General features: G+C 48.1%; 2 protein-coding genes across 3 annotated transcripts in view; both read left to right on the forward strand.

Annotated features, from left to right (window-relative positions):
• The window catches only part of LOC123746364 (protein CREBRF homolog), a 145,034-nt gene that overhangs the window by 45,716 nt on the left and 81,719 nt on the right, over positions 1-17,599 (forward strand). The window lies entirely within an intron of this gene.
• On the forward strand, positions 6,153-12,670 carry LOC138357952 (autotransporter adhesin BpaC-like). The gene is made up of 4 exons (XM_069315133.1): positions 6,153-6,165; positions 10,185-10,912; positions 11,858-11,925; positions 12,469-12,670. The coding sequence occupies exons 1-4, from the start codon at positions 6,153-6,155 to the stop codon at positions 12,668-12,670; spliced, it is 1,011 nt and encodes a 336-aa protein (XP_069171234.1).

Genomic DNA, 17,599 nt, shown 5'->3' on the forward strand with positions numbered 1-17,599 from the left:
GTGACACAACACCAACATGGGTTCAGGGATGGCAAGTCATGCCTCACAGGATTAATTGAATTCTACGACCAGGCAAGAAAGAGAGGGGTGGGCAGACTACATATTTCTGGATTGCCTTTGACACAGTACCACACAAGAGACTAGTTCACAAGCTGGAGATGCTGGCAGGAGTGAAAGGGAAGATACTCCATTGGATAAGGGAGTACCTAAGCAACAGAAGACAGCGAGTCACTGTAAGGGGTGAGGTCTCAAAGTGGCGAGGCGTCACCAGTGGAGTCCCGCAGGGTTCAGTCCTTGGACCTATACTGTTTCTGATATATGTAAATGATCTCCCAGAAGGTATCGAATCGTTTCTCTCAATGTTTGCTGATGATGTAAAAATTATGAGAATGATTTAGGCAGATGAAGATAGACAAAGACTACAGGACGACCTGGACAAACCGGAGGAATGGTCTAGAAAATGGTTACTAAAGTTTAACTCAAGAAAGTGCAAAGTAATGAAATTAGGCGAAGGGAGCAAGAGGCTGAACACAAGGTACCATCTGGGAGGTGAAATCCTGCAAGAGTCAAATAGAGAGAAAGATCTGGGGGTTGATATCACAGCGAACCTGTCCCCAGAGGCCCACATCAAAAGGATATCATCAGCGGCATATGCTAGACTGGCCAACATAAGAATTGCCTTTAGAAACTAGTGTAAGGAATCGTTCAGGACCCTGTATACCACTTATGTCAAACCAATCCTGGAATATGCAGCTCCAGCCTGAAGTCCATATTTAGTTAAACACAAGACAGAGAGAAGATGCAGATAAATGCCACCAAACTAGTCCCAGAGCTGAGAGGTATGAGCTACGAGGAAAGGCTACGGGAGCTAAACCTCACGTCCCTGGAAGACAGAAGAGTAAGGGGAGACATGATAACCACCTACAAAATTCCAGAGGAATTAACAGGGTGGACAAAGACAAACTATTTAAGATGAGTGGAATGCGAACAAGGGGACACAGGTGGAGACTGAGTACCCACATGAGCCACAGGGACGTTAGAAAGAACTTTTTCAGTGTCAGAGTAGTTAACAGATGGAATGCATTAGGCAGTGATGTGGTGGAGGCTGACTCCATACACAGTTTCAAATGTAGATATGATAGAGCCCAGTAGGCTCAGGAACCTGTACACCAGTTAATTGATAGTTGAGAGGCGGGACCAAAGAGCCAGAGCTCAACCCCCGCAAGCACAAATAGGCGAGTACAACTGAGTACCAGTATACACCCCAGGAAGTATACCAGGAAGTATACTCTGCTCCAATGGGTAGTGTAAACCGTAATTAACACCCCCCCCCCTTTCCCTCCCACCTCCCTGGCCACCCACTCACAGCCTGGCAACACATTCGTGCATGTCAACTGCTACAAGTTCCTTGAGTCCTGCCAACTCCCCCCCCCCCAGCAGGTTCCCAGCCCCCCCAGCCCCCCCAGCAGGTTCCCAGCCCCCTCCCCCCCCCAGCGAGTGCACCTGCACAGCAACCTTCAACAGCTCCACCTTAACCTTGAAGGGCAAGGGGGCCACACGTGGCACTCCGGCCTGTTAAAGGGTACATAATGCCAGATTTTGGGAGTGCCTGTTGGGGGAAGGGGGGTGGGGTCAAGGGGGCACGGGTCCCTGTGAGTCACGGGGTCACGGGGACTCTCAGATCGATCAATGTGGCGCCCTGGTGGGGGGGGGACTGTGGGGGAATTTAAGCCAATGGTGATCAATGTGTGAACCTGGCGAGCAGGAGTCATTGTGTCTGCCATGTGGATTATGTGGTCATTGTGTCTCACATGTGGATTATGTGGTCATTATGTCTCCCATGTGGATTATGTGGTCATTGTGTCTGCCATGTGGATTATGTGGTCATTGTGTCTCCCATGTGGATTATGTGGTCATTGTGTCTCCCATGTGGATTATGTGGTCATTGTGTCTCCCATGTGGATTATGTGGTCATTATGTCTCCCATGTGGATTATGTGGTCATTGTGTCTCCCATGTGGATTATGTGGTCATTGTGTCTCCCATGTGGATTATGTGGTCATTGTGTCTCCCATGTGGATTATGTGGTCCTGTGTCTCTCACAAGTACTCACCTAGTTGTGCTTGCGGGGGTTGAGCTCTGGCTCTTTGGTCCCGCCTCTCAACTGTCAATCAACTGGTGTACAGGTTCCTGAGCCTACTGGGCTCTTATCATATCTACACTTGAAACTGTGTATGGAGTCAGCCTCCACCACATCACTTCCTAATGCATTCCATTTGTCAACCACTCTGACACTAAAAAAGTTCTTTCTAATATCTCTGTGGCTCATGTGGGTACTCAGTTTCCACCTGTGTCCCCTTGTTCGCGTACCACCCGTGTTAAATAGTCAGTTTCTATCTACCCTGTTAATTAATCCCTTTGAGAATTTTGTAGGTGGTGATCATAGCTTGCTTAATTTCTCAATTCCACCCTTTCCTCGTAACTCAGTCCTGGTAGTTCTGGGACTAGTCTGGTGACATACCTTTGATTTTTCTCTACCTTGTGCTTGGATAGAAACGGTATGAACTCTACGCTGGAGCTGCATACTCCAGAACTGGTCTGACATGTGTGATATACAAGGTTCTGAACGAATCCTTACACAAATTTCTAAAGACAGTGCTTAACTTGGCATATGTCCCTGATGATATCCTCTTGATGTGGGCTTCAGGAGATAGGTTCGGGTGTCATATCAACCCCCTTGATCCTTCTCTGTCCGTTTAATGAACAATTTAATCTCCCATTTGGCTCTCTACACTTAGTTTCATTACTTACATTGACTTGAGGTAAACTGTAGCCACTTGAGGTTGGACCATTCCTTCAGTTTGTGCAGGTCATCTTGTAGCCTCCTGTTGTCTTCCTCTGTCTTAATCCTTCTCATAACTTGTGCAGCAGCAGCAAACATTGAGAGGAATACGTGTATTCCTTCTGGAAGACCGCTTACATATAGGAGAAACAGAACAGGTTGGAGAACTGAACCCTGTGGGACTCCACTGGCGACATCTCTCTACTCCGATATGTCACTCCTCACAGTAACGCACTGTCTTCTGTTGCTTAGGTACTCCCTTGTCCGCTGGAGCACCTTCCCTCTCACTCCCTTGTCCGCTGGAGCACCTTCCCTCTCACTCCCTTGTCCGCTGGAGCACCTTCCCTCTCACTCCCTTGTCCGCTGGAGCACCTTCCCTCTCACTCCCTTGTCCGCTGGAGCACCTTCCCTCTCACTCCCTTGTCCGCTGGAGCACCTTCCCTCTCACTCCCTTGTCCGCTGGAGCACCTTCCCTCTCACTCCCTTGTCCGCTGGAGCACCTTCCCTCTCACTCCCTTGTCCGCTGGAGCACCTTCCCTCTCACTCCCTTGTCCGCTGGAGCACCTTCCCTCTCACTCCCTTGTCCGCTGGAGCACCTTCCCTCTCACTCCCTTGTCCGCTGGAGCACCTTCCCTCTCACTCCCTTGTCCGCTGGAGCACCTTCCCTCTCACTCCCTTGTCCGCTGGAGCACCTTCCCTCTCACTCCCTTGTCCGCTGGAGCACCTTCCCTCTCACTCCCTTGTCCGCTGGAGCACCTTCCCTCTCACTCATGCCTGCTGGAGCACCTTCCCTCTCACTCATGCCTGCTTCTCCGACTTATGCACTTGTCTCTTACGGGTACTGTGTCAAAGACTTTGTGACAATCCACAGATATACAGTCAGCCCGTCCTTCTCTTTCTTGTCTAATTTTTGTCACTTGGTCATATAATTTTATTAAACCTGCGAGGCATGATTAATATCCTTGAACCCAATGTTCAGTAACCTTGTTCCTGCCTTTCTACACCCTTGAACCCAATGTTCAGTAACCTTGTTCCTGCCTTTCTACACCCTTGAACCCAATGTTCAGTAACCTTGTTCCTGCCTTTCTATACCCTTGAACCCAATGTTCAGTAACCTTGTTCCTGCCTTTCTACACCCTTGAACCCAATGTTCAGTAACCTTGTTCCTGCCTTTCTATACCCTTGAACCCAATGTTCAGTAACCTTGTTCCTGCCTTTCTCCACCCTTGAACCCAATGCACATCCCATGTTGGAGATGCGTTACAAATGTCTTTCTTTTGTCACGTCAGTTCCGGGAAATGCTTTCTTAGCTCACAATTTGTACTCTAAAATTCCTCCTGTGAAGCTTGGTTTAATATCCCATCTCTTCGTGCATATACTTCCCCTTTCTCTGTTGTGAAGACCTGGATTATCATGCTGAGTTCCTCACACATCTCCGTGTCATTCTCAGTGAGAATGTCCTCTACTTGTCTCAGTTTCATTGCCTGTTCCTCCACTGTTGTTTTTCTCCTGATATGGCTGTGAAGCAGTTTGGGTCTTTAATTGATTTGCTATATTTGCATACTGTCTCCACATTCCTGATTCTCTGGTATATTCCTTTGCTCTCTGGTGTTCTGTTATTTCTGCCTCTCCTTGTACCTAGTTGCTTTGCCACCTAACATCCCTGACTAAACCATAGGTTCCTCCTTTGCATATATTTTTTCCCCTTTGGACTGTGACGAACATATCAACTTCTTCCTTATATTCCTGGGTGATGTAGTCTACTCTGTACACTTCTATTTCTATTGTAGTAAAAATTGCCATGTTATTTATTTATTTATTTATATACAAGAAGGTACATTGGTATTGTGAGGATACATAGTATAGTGTTTACAATCTTGTAAAGCCACTAGTACGCGCAGCGTTTCGGGCAGGTCCTGTTGTTTCTGCCATACTCCTGGCCTGGTGTTTCATCATTTAATGGAAGGTTATATAATGCCACTACTATTTTTGGTCCTTCCATTGTGTCATAGGAAGACCTAAGTGACATGATGAACAACCCAGTTGGTTTTCTTCCTATTGGGGGGGGAGGGGTTGAACATTCTGCTATAACAGTATATGTTCACTCACAAGATGAGTGGCACTTCCTCCTTTCTCCTCTCTCATCTTACATTACAGTCATAGGGAAACATTGCATTCATTATAACACCTGACATTTTCGTTTCAGTGAGTGCTATTACATCTTGGTTATCTTCTTGTACTCTTTTTCCCAAAGTTCACTTGCTTTATTTGTAATGCCATCTGTGTTTGTGTACATTACTTTAAAGCTAACTTTCTTCCATCCAGTCACACTTACCCTTGATGTGAATTCTATTACTGTCTCTCACGTGGAGGTGACAGTCAGACAAAAGTGAGTTTAGCTGTATCATGAGAGATGTGCACTGTTCCTTGGCTCAAGATGCATGACTAGAACATTCTGGCGTGCTTGCGTGTGGTGTGGGGAAGGTGGACGGCCAGGCACACACACAACACACACTGGGACACACTGGCGCCAGTTCCTTGTTTTCCTGGTTAGGGGTTACTGCCTGCACCCCCGGCCACCCTCCCCACCCCCCTCTGTGTGGTGACGTTGTTGCTTCTAACAGGAGAACACATACTCCAGGCGGTGCTGTGGAGGCGCCTGTGGTGATCTAGCAGCGGCCTCCTTCCACCGTTCCTTGGAGGACGAGAGGCCGCGGCGCCGCGTGTGGGGTAGGCCCACTGGGCGGGGTCGCCCCCCGCGGGTCGCCCCCCTCCTCAGGGGGGGCTTAATATCTTGCCTCGCCAACAATCCCTGGCGCTGACACAAAGCTGGCCTGCCTTGCCAGACCTGTTTCCGGGAAGTTTGGTGACGGAGGTTCTTGGAACCTGTCTCGTGACGGGGGTGTCAGAGGCCAGGGGGTGGTTGCTACACACCCCCTACCCCTTAACCCCCCTTAACCCTTCCCCTTAACCCCCCCCCCATCTTGTCAACCCCCACCTTCTAACACACTCACACTCTCTCTCTCTCTCTCTCTCTCTCTCTCTCTCTCTCTCTCTCTCTCTCTCTCTCTCTCTCTCTCTCTCTCTCTCTCTCTCTCTCTCTCTCTATCATCATCATCATCATCATCATCATCATAACACCACCTCACTGATCACCATTAACAAGTCGTCTATTACCATCATCCTACCCCCCCCCCCAACCTATCCCTTGGATAAGAAGGATCCTGTTCCTTTGTAACATATAAGTCTGTTGAGAATCATTTTTTATGTTGTCTTGAAAGGACTATAGGCATTAAGTCTCATACGACAGGATGATTAAATCAGGTGAGACATGATCACCACATACACAATATTCTCAGGGGATAAAGCAGGTTGGTACACGGACAAGGAAGGTGGTGGTGGTGCTAATCTATTTTTTCCCTTCCCCTTAGAACACAATGATGTTGTTGTTGTTTAAGATTTAGGTACTGGGAACAAAAAGTTCTAAGTAGCACGGCCTATGGTGAGCCCGTAGAGGTCTTACCTGGCACAGGAGCGAGGCTGTAACTGTTAGAACACAATATCTTGCCACAGTTTACATCAGTAAACCACATGCTTGTCTGTTTACAACCCTGGAAACAAACCGAAACTGTCTCTATTTTCCGCTTGTTACAACTTGTAATAAAGTTGTTACATTTTGGTTTAACGTGTTTATGACGTATTAGAACGTTGTTACAACGTGCTATATTGGTTGTTATAACTGGTTAGGAGGGGTTAAAACTTGTTGGAACGTTGTACCAACGTCGTAGTTTCGCTGTGTGTTTGGCGGGAAGTTCCACCTGACTGAACCCGAGAGGAACATCGCGATGTGTGGGAGAGTTCAAGTGCGTTTATTGAGACAATAGAATACGTCTCAAAAGGTTAGAGTAGCTTAGGCTATTTCTACCCCCTCCTTGTCTTACCCTCCTTGTCTTAAACACCGGATGGCAACACCGGCTTGCAGCGTTGAACTCCTCACGATCTATCAAGATAGATTCGCCTACACAAAGACCCAGGGGGCCAGATTCACGAAGCAGTTACGCAAATACTTAAGAACGTGTACATCTTTCCTCAATCTTTGGCGGCCCTGGTTACATTTATTAAACAGTTTACAAGCATGAAAACTTGAAAATCAACTGTTGTTATTGTTATAAACAGCCTCCTGGTGCTTCGGAGCTCATTAACTGTTTAATAATTGTAAACAAAGCCGCCAAAGATTGAGAAAAGATGTACAGGTTCGTAAGTGCTTGCGTAGCTGCTTCGTTGTTCCCGCCTTTATTCGCGATTCAACCCGGGTACATCATGCACTAAGTACAATGATCAACGCAGCTAAGTACAATGATCAACGCAGCTAAGTACAATGATCAACGCAGCTAAGTACAATGATCAACGCAGCTAAGTACAATGATCAACGCAGCTAAGTACAATGATCAACGCAGCTAAGTACAATGATCAACGCAGCTAAGTACAATGATCAACGCAGCTCTTACGGGTCTCGCAACACGTAATAAACCTGTATGGTTATCGTGGGTAGTTGGGTTTGCCTCAACATTTTGGGTTGAACATTAATAATTTTGTAACTAGCGTCAAAAGATTGTTACTTGCTAAGCTAAACGAACTAGAGGGTTCAGTTCCTGAACCGATTATGTGCCTCTGTAATCCGTTACACCACCGCCCACGGGATGGGTATGGGGTGCATAATAAAGAAAGAAATTGAATTGCTTTGGGTCCTTCATATTGGATATGAAGGTTCGTATGGCAAGTAGGGAGCAAAGAGGTTATGTAAAGTTTGGGTGATTAACACATTTTTATTAATAATATTTAATTACGTATAAATAAATGTGAAATTGTATTACTTATTGACATGTTATTAGGCTAAATAGTCTTACAGATAGGTATGTATGTCTGTATAAAAGAACTTAAGAATCAAGGAGACTGCAGAAGGCTTAATTATTATTGACCCATACGAGGCTTCTCCTATTTATATTCAATTAAACTCATTCATATATATGTCTAACCTTCGCTTGAAACAATCAAGGGAGCCGGTCGGCCGAGCTGACAGCACGCGGGACTTGTGATCTTGTGGTCCTGGGTTCGATCCCAGGCGCCGGCGAGAAACAATGGGCAGAGTTTCTTTCACCCTATGCCCCTGTTACCTAACAGTAAAATAGGTACATGGGTGTTAGTCAGCTGTCACCGGCTGCTTCCTGGGGGTGGAGGCCTGGTGTAACACCCCTCTATTGAATACCACCCTAAAATGTACCCCTATAATGGAACACTACTTATCCTGAGTAACACTTCCTCATCGGTTGCACTTAATAACACTGTTATGAGCTGACATATGATGGTTACACCGGAACCAAAGGTACACTGCCAATAAGGAAATGCTAACACAAGGATTAAATACGCTGCCACCATCTGCCTTGGACCATTGAGACTATATCAAGCAACGAGGCAAGAAACATTGCTTGACTTGGAGAGTACTTTCTATGACTGTCATTAATTATGGGACGGTTGTCAGCCACTATATCCAAAAGGCTAAGAGGATTCAACAATTGACACAGACGGGAAATTTAACGAGTTTATTGAGACCAAAATTATGTCAATCACTACTTATAAATGCTACACTAACACTGGCAAAAAGTTAAGAAATTTGGACATGGAACAAAAACTCAGAGATCACACACATTACCTTAAGCTATCTGTCTCTCCCTGGCTGAGATGTTCTTCACAGACCCGTTCTCGATCCCGGTGTACCGCCCTCTGCCCTTCCTATGTTCCTACAGGCCCTCTATATACAACCCCCCACAGGGGGGAGGGGGGAGATCTGCTGTTGCTACCCACCAAAAGTGTACAAACACTCAAGAAATATTTCAATAAGCTTGTTTGACATTCACCATACACTCTTCAAGAGAGGAGTTATTAATTACGTGTGTGACTGACCTCTGACCTGGCCAAAAGGGGGAGATCCAGGGATGTTTACACATAAGAATCTGGAGTTTAATTTCCTTGCATGAAATATTACATACTTGAAACTATGCTGACTAAGACTAACCCAGGAATTTTTAATCAATATACAAGATAAACCGGAGGTCACATTACCTTAAGCTATCTGTCTCTCCCTGGCTGAGATGTTCTTCACAGACCCGTTCTCGATCCCGGTGTACCGCCCTCTGCCCTTCCTATGTTCCTACAGGCCCTCTATATACAACCCCCCACAGGGGGGAGGGGGGAGATCTGCTGTTGCTACCCACCAAAAGTGTACAAACACTCAAGAAATATTTCAATAAGCTTGTTTGACATTCACCATCCACTCTTCAAGAGAGGAGTTATTAATTACGTGTGTGACTGACCTCTGACCTGGCCAAAAGGGGGAGATCCAGGGATGTTTACACATAAGAATCTGGAGTTTAATTTCCTTGCATGAAATATTACATACTTGAAACTATGCTGACTAAGACTAACCCAGGAATTTTTAATCAATATACAAGATAAACCGGAGGTCATCTGGGCTGACCTCTTGGAGGAGGCTTCCCTGGGTGTGAACTCTAAGGGGGGGGGGAGGTCCTGGGTGTTACACTGGTCGAGGACCGGGCCGCGGGGACACTAAACCCCGAAATCATCTCAAGATAACCTCAAGATAAGATCCTGCGTCTAACCTACGCTTGAAACAATCAAGTGATCCTGCGTCTAACCTACGCTTGAAACAATCAAGTGATCCTACACAGAGCTCAACCTATTCACACAGAACAGTTTCCTACTCTGAAGATGCTTCTCCTCTTATCAGTGCTGCTTCAGGCTATCAGTGAAGGAGATTGTGGGGGACACACACACAGGCTACAATCATGGTACTCTGGAACATAAACAGATACATGAAAATACACATACACATGGACGCAACACATGAAAATATACATATACACTCCACGGAATCGAAGTGGAATGTATTCTCCCTTAGAAGATAATATTGGAAGTGATAATAAATAAGAAATGGCGTCCCAGAATGCGTACCAAAGCTGCGGACTCACAAACTATTTTGACTGCTGTCCTTGAACTCACCGGCTCACAAACAACCCCATTTTCTTTACGTGGGTCCGTTGGTTAGGTTAGGGTAGGTTCGGGCAATTTAGGACATGATTTTTGTGACTTTGTGACAACTCGAGAGGACGGGCTGGGTAGTGATGGAGCGGCCTGCTCTCTTAACTTGCCACAACGGGCAAAATAAGGGATACTAGGGGTGCTAAAATGCACAAACCCAAGCCTCCCTCCTAACCCACGAATATAAAATGTGGTGAAAATGTGAGGTGACACGGGGCTGGTGTCAGGTGACACGGGGCTGGTGTCAGGTGACACGGGGCTGGTGTCAGGTGACACGGGGCTGGTGTCAGGTGACACGGGGCTGGTGTCAGGTGACACGGGGCTGGTGTCAGGTGACACGGGGCTGGTGTCAGGTGACACGGGGCTGGTGTCAGGTGACACGGGGCTGGTGTCAGGAGACACGGGGCTGGTGTCAGGTGACACGGGGCTGGTGTCAGGAGACACGGGGCTGGTGTCAGGTGACACGGGGCTGGTGTCAGGTGACACGGGGCTGGTGTCAGGAGACACGGGGCTGGTGTCAGGTGACACGGGGCTGGTGTCAGGTGACACGGGGCTGGTGTCAGGAGACACGGGGCTGGTGTCAGGAGACACGGGGCTGGTGTCAGGTGACACGGGGCTGGTGTCAGGAGACACGGGGCTGGTGTCAGGTGACACGGGGCTGGTGTCAGGTGACACGGGGCTGGTGTCAGGAGACACGGGGCTGGTGTCAGGAGACACGGGGCTGGTGTCAGGTGACACGGGGCTGGTGTCAGGTGACACGGGGCTGGTGTCAGGTGACACGGGGCTGGTGTCAGGAGACACGGGGCTGGTGTCAGGTGACACGGGGCTGGTGTCAGGTGACACGGGGCTGGTGTCAGGTGACACGGGGCTGGTGTCAGGTGACACGGGGCTGGTGTCAGGTGACACGGGGCTGGTGTCAGGAGACACGGGGCTGGTGTCAGGAGACACGGGGCTGGTGTCAGGTGACACCCAGATATTCTATAATCCCAATAGTGTTGTTTATCCTTGAATGACTAACACCTGCCGGTAATGCTACTCGTGGCACCTGTTTCAGAGTGTCTTAACGACTTTCTTAGCTACGATGACTCAGGACCAATCAGAATTCAGCATCCACGATAGGCCTGTTTCTAATAGGCGAATGGTGGCAACACTGAGACACTCCTCGCTATAGCATCTTGGGGAACCATGGCCCAAGATAAGGCCATACCCTCCTGAGCCACGTGGCTCCAAGTCTACACAGTAAGGCTGTCAACTGCTTGTTCTTCTTGTAGGACCATAGAACTTATAGAACTACTTGTATTAACTCGTGTAGGTAATTGAGGCAGGCTGTCTGTTTCTTTCATCCTATGCCCCTGTTACCTAGCAGTAAAATAGGTACCTGGGTGTTAGTCAGCTGTCACGGGCTGCTTCCTGGGGGTGGAGGCCTGGTCGAGGACCGGGCCGCGGGGACACTAAAGCCTCGAAATCATCTCAAGATAACCTCAAGATAGCAACACACTCTCCCTTCCGTGAAGAGCGTAAGTGTGGGAAACCCGCCGCTCTTTGGTCATACTAGCTCGGAAGACCTTCGTTTTTTTTAGAGAGAGAGATATATACAAGAGTTGTTACATTCTTGTAGAGCCACTAGTACGCGTAGCGTTTCGGGCAAGTCCTTAATCCTATGGTCCCTGGAATACGATCCCCTGCCGCGAAGAATCGTTTTTTCATCCAAGTACACATTTTACTGTTGCGTTAAACAGAGGCTACAGTTAAGGAATTGCGCCCAGTAAATCCTCCCCGGCCAGGATACGAACCCATGACATAGCACTCGCGGAACGCCAGGCGAGTGTCTTACCACTACACCACGGAGACTGTTAACTGTTTATTGTTAACAGTCTTTAACAGACTGTTTTCTTTATAGGACGTCCATTGTTGCCACATTACTGGCGGTAGCAACAAGAGACCAGGACGTAGAGGTAATTCTGGCAGGTATGTGCAAATAATGGCAATATGGCAATTATATGAGAGTTTTGGCAGACTTTACGAAGCTGATTCGGAAGGTGTGATGACACCTCTTCTTCCTCCTCCCCCCTTCCGCGTAAATTCTTCAAGTAGCCTTTGTTGAGAACGACAGAGAGGCGACGGCTCTCAGGGCCAGATCCAATCACATCCAGAGGTGAAGGAACCTGTCATTGTGTACAGTCTTCCTGGTCAGACCGTGAGGTCACTCGCGCGGGCCAGTGACCTCACATTGTTAGCCGAGACCATGACTGCTAAACCAGAGGCCAGGGAGCAGGAGAACCACTCGAGCGGTTGATGGAAGAGCACGGCCCGTCAACTGTTTGATCTGCTGGTCATTGGGTGAGTTTTTTTTATTAATACATGAGGTACATGTGCAGTTGTGCAGCTGCCCTAGACTATATGAAGGGCAGTACAGTGTGTCAAAAAGTTAACTTGGTAATGCTAAAAAGTTCCCATCACACAGGATGGTTAGTGATACAGAGGCATGTGATGGGCAGTCTGCACTGGCAGACTCTGGGTGCATTATGAGGATATCTTCAAGAACACGAGAGTGAATAAAGTAATTGCAAAGCTCCAGGTACCTCATGCCAACGAGTCTGAAAAGTCTAATAACTCGCCATTCGGTGATGTAGTGTGGGAGATCATGCCGCAGTTCCTGCTCACAGAGTTTGTACCTGGAGTGCTCAGGATTGGGAAATCCGTCATTGGTTGAGGTCGAAGTCCCCTGAGACGCTGCCTCGGGAGAACCAACCCACTTGTGGAGTAAAAGACCAATCGAAGATTTTTCTCGTCATGCGTGAGTGTGTGGCGTGAAAGGCCAGAAAGGCAACTCTCACGCGGCCAGAAAGGCAACTGGCGTCTTCTGGGTGATGTTTGGCAAGGCGTAGTAGTAGCAGTCAGTCCCAGTGCTGAGGACTTTTGTTTGGTTAATTACCAAGCCTTCAACGGCCTGTTTGTGGTAGAACCGTGGGACCAAGTTGGAGTGATTGTTGTCAGTGTATCTCCACGACAACATGGAGATACTTATGATATTTCTCCAGGGCTGTGAGGGGGGGCGCGAACCCGCGACCCCGACATTGCCAGTCGCGTACTCTACCACCACCACCACCACTGCTGGGAGTGTGTGTGTGTATGTGTATACACACATGGTGTCAGCAAGGCGGACAGCCCGCCTGCTATCATTACTCATATATTCCACATTTCTCTAAACTTTTGCCACACCTGCACCTCTCCTCTATTCCCCCCCCCCCTCCCATGTCTTTCAAAATACCCTGCCTGGGGGTTGGGGGGGGGGGGGAGGCTACGAACTCTGGGGGTTCCCCGTTCCCTACCTTCCGTCAGTGAAAGCCAGTTATAGAGGGACGGGTTATAGAGGGACGGGTTATAGTGGGACGGGTTATAGTGGGACGGGTTATAGTGGGACGGGTCTTAGCGGCAACATGTCTGTTTCTTGATCAGAATATTCACTCGACAGTACTGCCAACCTCCGCACTGGGAGGGGGGGGGGAGGCAAGGGACCCTGAACTCAGAGACCCCTGGGGCCAGATTCAAGAAGCAGTTACGCAAGCACTTACGAACCTGTACATCTTTTCTCAATCTTTGGCGGCTTTGTTTACAATTATTAAACAGCTAATGAGCTCCTGAAGCACCAGGAGGCTGTTTATAACAACAGTTAATTGGCAAATTTTCATGCTTGTAAACTGTTTAATAAATGTAACCAAAGCCGTCAAAGATTGAAAAAAGATGAACACGTTCGTAAGTACTTGCGAAACTGCTTCCTGAATCTAGCCCCTGAACTCAGGGACCCTGAACATTAATGTAGTGAGCTTTCCTGTGTGTAAATCAATATCTATGAGAGATTGTCTGTCGAAGGTTGAAGGTGTTGGTTCTCTAATGCCTCCATACTTCACTGGCACTCCAGGCCTAAAGGTTCAGTTGGATAGCAGTTATGTGTCTCTGAGATCCTCTCTCTTATTATGGGGGGTATTCAGCTTTTTGAGTGTCTCTCAAGGTCGAAGTACTAACTCTCACCAGTCCCCTTGTTCGTGTTCCACCCGTGCTGAATAATTTGTCTTTGTCCACCCTGTCAGTTCCTCTGAGAATTTTGTAGGTGGTGATCATGTCTCCCCTTTCTGCCTTCCAGGGACTTGAGGTTTAGCTCTCGTAGCCGTTCCTGGTAGCAGGTGGTCCCTCCGCCTTGCTGACACCAGGTGTGTACTCACCTAGTTGTGCTTGCAGGGGTTGAACTCTTTGGGGGGGTAGAAATAGCCTAAGCTACTCTATTCCTTTGAGATGTATTTATTGGTTATCTCAATAAACATACTTGAACTTGAACTTGAACTCTGGCTCTTTGGTCCCGCTTCTCAATTGTCAATCAACTAATTTTTCACACACACACACACACACACACACACACACACACACACACACACACACACACACACACACACACACACACACACACACACACACACACAATGGGACAGGAGTCATTGCTGTAAACAACCGATAGCTAGAAAGGCGGGATCCAAGAGTCAATGCTCGATCCTGCAAGCACATATAGGTGAGTACATATAGGTGAGTACACACACACACAGTGATGTGGTGGAGGCTGACTCCATATACAGTTTCAAGTGTAGATATGATAGAGCCCAATAGGCTCAGGAATCTGTACATCAGTTGATTGACAGTTGAAAGGCGGGACCAAAGAGCCAGAGCTCAACCCCCGCAAGCACAATTAGGTGAGTACACACACAAATCCAGGATGTGGCAAATGGTTGACAAATCCAGGGGCTGGTAGCTGAGTAGACAGCGCTCAAGACTCGTAGACCTAGGGACCGGGGTTCAATCCCCGCAGCCGGCGGAAACAGATGGGCAGTTTCTCCTTCACGCTGATGCTCCCTGTTACCTAGCGGTAAATAGGTACCTTTGAGTTACAGCTGCTACGGGCTGCTTCCTGTGTGTGTGTGTGTGTGTGTGTGTGTGTGTGTGTGTGTGTGTGTGTGTGTGTGTGTGTGTGTGTGTGTGTGTGTGTTATGCAATTAACAGAACAGCTGTGAAGGTGGGGCTAGGAAGGGGGGGGGGGGTTGACCACAGTGGGGGGGGGGCGGGGATGGGTTACTGGGAACTCTGAGGTCAGGGAGTCTAGCCCCCCCCCCTGGGAACTTCCCCTTCCCCCTCCCCCCCTTCCCTCACCCATTCCCTCCCGTCCCAGCCCCCCCCTCCCCCCATTCCTATCCCTGAAACTAGCCTCGTGTCCGCCACTATGGCTTTTTTTTTTTTTTTTACATATACAAGAGTTGTTACATTCTTGTACGGCAGCATAGTGTTTCAGGCAGGGGCCAGATTCACGAAGCAGTTACGCAAGCACTTACGAACCTGTCCATCTTTTCTCAATCTTTAGCGGCTTTGTTTACAATTATTAAACAGTTAATGAGCTCCGAAGCACCAGGAGGCTGTTTATAACAATAACAACAGTTGATTGGCAAGTATTCACGCTTGTAAACTGTTTAATAAATGTAACCAAAGCCGCCAAAGATTGAGGAAAGATGTACACGTTCGTCAGTGCTTGCGTAACTGCTTCGTGAATCTGGCACCCTGTTTCTTAATCCTATGTTCCCTGGAATACGACCCGCTAAATCGTTTAACAACCAGGTACCCACTTTACAGTTGGGTAAAACGGTTAAGGATTTGCACCCAGTCAATCCTCCCCGGCCAGGATACGAACCCTGGACAAAGCGCTCGCGAAACGCCAGGCGAGCGTCTCACCACCAAATCACCTCATTCTTTGAGTGCCGGCGGTGGGGTGGTTCAAATAGCCTCGGCTATCACCTCATTATGTCCGGTCGTGATGGTCAAGTGGATTAAGGCGTCTTGTACATACCAGTTGCGTGGCTCCTGGGAGTATGGGTTCGAGTCACTTCTGGGGTGTGAGTTTTCAGTTGCATATTGTCCTGGGGACCATTCAGGCTTGTTCGCATTTGTGTTCCTCACGTGTGCCCCAAAGAATGAGGTGATTTGGTAAAATGCTATGCCCAAGATTACTATCCGAGTGCCGGCGGTGGGGTGGTTCAAATAGCCTCGGCTATCACCTCATTATGTCCGGTCGTGATGGTCAAGTGGATTAAGGCGTCTTGTACATACCAGTTGCGTGGCTCCTGGGAGTATGGGTTCGAGTCACTTCTGGGGTGTGAGTTTTCAGTTGCATATTGTCCTGGGGACCATTCAGGCTTGTTCGCATTTGTGTTCCTCACGTGTGCCCCAAAGAATGAGGTGATTTGGTAAAATGCTATGCCCAAGATTACTATCCGAGTGCCGGCGGTGGGGTGGTTCAAATAGCCTCGGCTATCACCTCATTATGTCCGGTCGTGATGGTCAAGTGGATTAAGGCGTCTTGTACATACCAGTTGCGTGGCTCCTGGGAGTATGGGTTCGAGTCACTTCTGGGGTGTGAGTTTTCAGTTATATATATATGTATATATATATATATGTATATATATATATATATATATATATATATATATATATATATATATATATATATATATATATATATATATATGAAAAGCATTATATAGCAACAAGTCGCTATAAAAGGCAGTCTACATCTGCGGTGAATCAGTCACAGTTACTCATGCTGCTCCACACCCACCCAACTGGGCGGCAGCTTTAGTCATGTGCAGGCTGCACCTACAGTCATGTGCAGGCTGCACCTACAGTCATGTGCAGGCTGCACCTACAGTCATGTGCAGGCTGCACCTACAGTCATGTGCAGGCTGCACCTACAGTCATGTGCAGGCTGCACCTACAGTCATGTGCAGGCTGCATCTACAGTCATGTGCAGGCTGCACCTACAGTCATGTGCAGGCTGCACCTACAGTCATGTGCAGGCTGCCCCTACAGTCATGTGCAGGCTGCACCTACAGTCATGTGCAGGCTGCACCTACAGTCATGTGCAGGCTGCACCTACAGTCATGTACAGGCTGCCACTACAGTCATGTGCAGGCTGCACCTACAGTCATGTGCAGGCTGCACCTACAGTCATGTGCAGGCTGCACCTACCGTCATGTGCAGGCTGCACCTACAGTCATGTGCAGGCTGCACCTACAGTCATGTGCAGGCTGCACCTACAGTCATGTGCAGGCTGCACCTACAGTCATGTGCAGGCTGAGGATAAGAGGAAGAGGAATTAAATTAGAGGAATTAACTCTTTCCTATCAAGAGGAAACGTCGATATTACGGTGGTATTAACGCCACTAAATCACCGTATTTCTGACGTTTGGGGTCAAGGGCGTGAGGCTCGTGTGGTCCAAAACGTAAGAGAGGAGAGTCTGAACACTGACACCCATCCCTGAAATATCTGAAATTGTTGGGAGTGGCGACGGACCGGTACTTCCTGGACCATTGTTAAGTCGCGGTCCGTCACTTTCTTAAGGTACAGGACACTGTCTGTCTTCACAGACAGTCTCCAACACTGTCTTCACAGACAGTCTCCAACACTGTCTGTGAAGACCTCCAACACTGACTGTGAAGACCACCAACACTGTCATTGTGAAGACCACCAACACTGTCATTGTGAAGACCTCCAACACTGTCATTGTGAAGACCTCCAACACTGACTGTGAAGACCACCAACACTGTC

Source organism: Procambarus clarkii, chromosome 80, assembly GCF_040958095.1.
Source record: "Procambarus clarkii isolate CNS0578487 chromosome 80, FALCON_Pclarkii_2.0, whole genome shotgun sequence".
Classification (NCBI taxonomy): domain Eukaryota; kingdom Metazoa; phylum Arthropoda; class Malacostraca; order Decapoda; family Cambaridae; genus Procambarus; species Procambarus clarkii.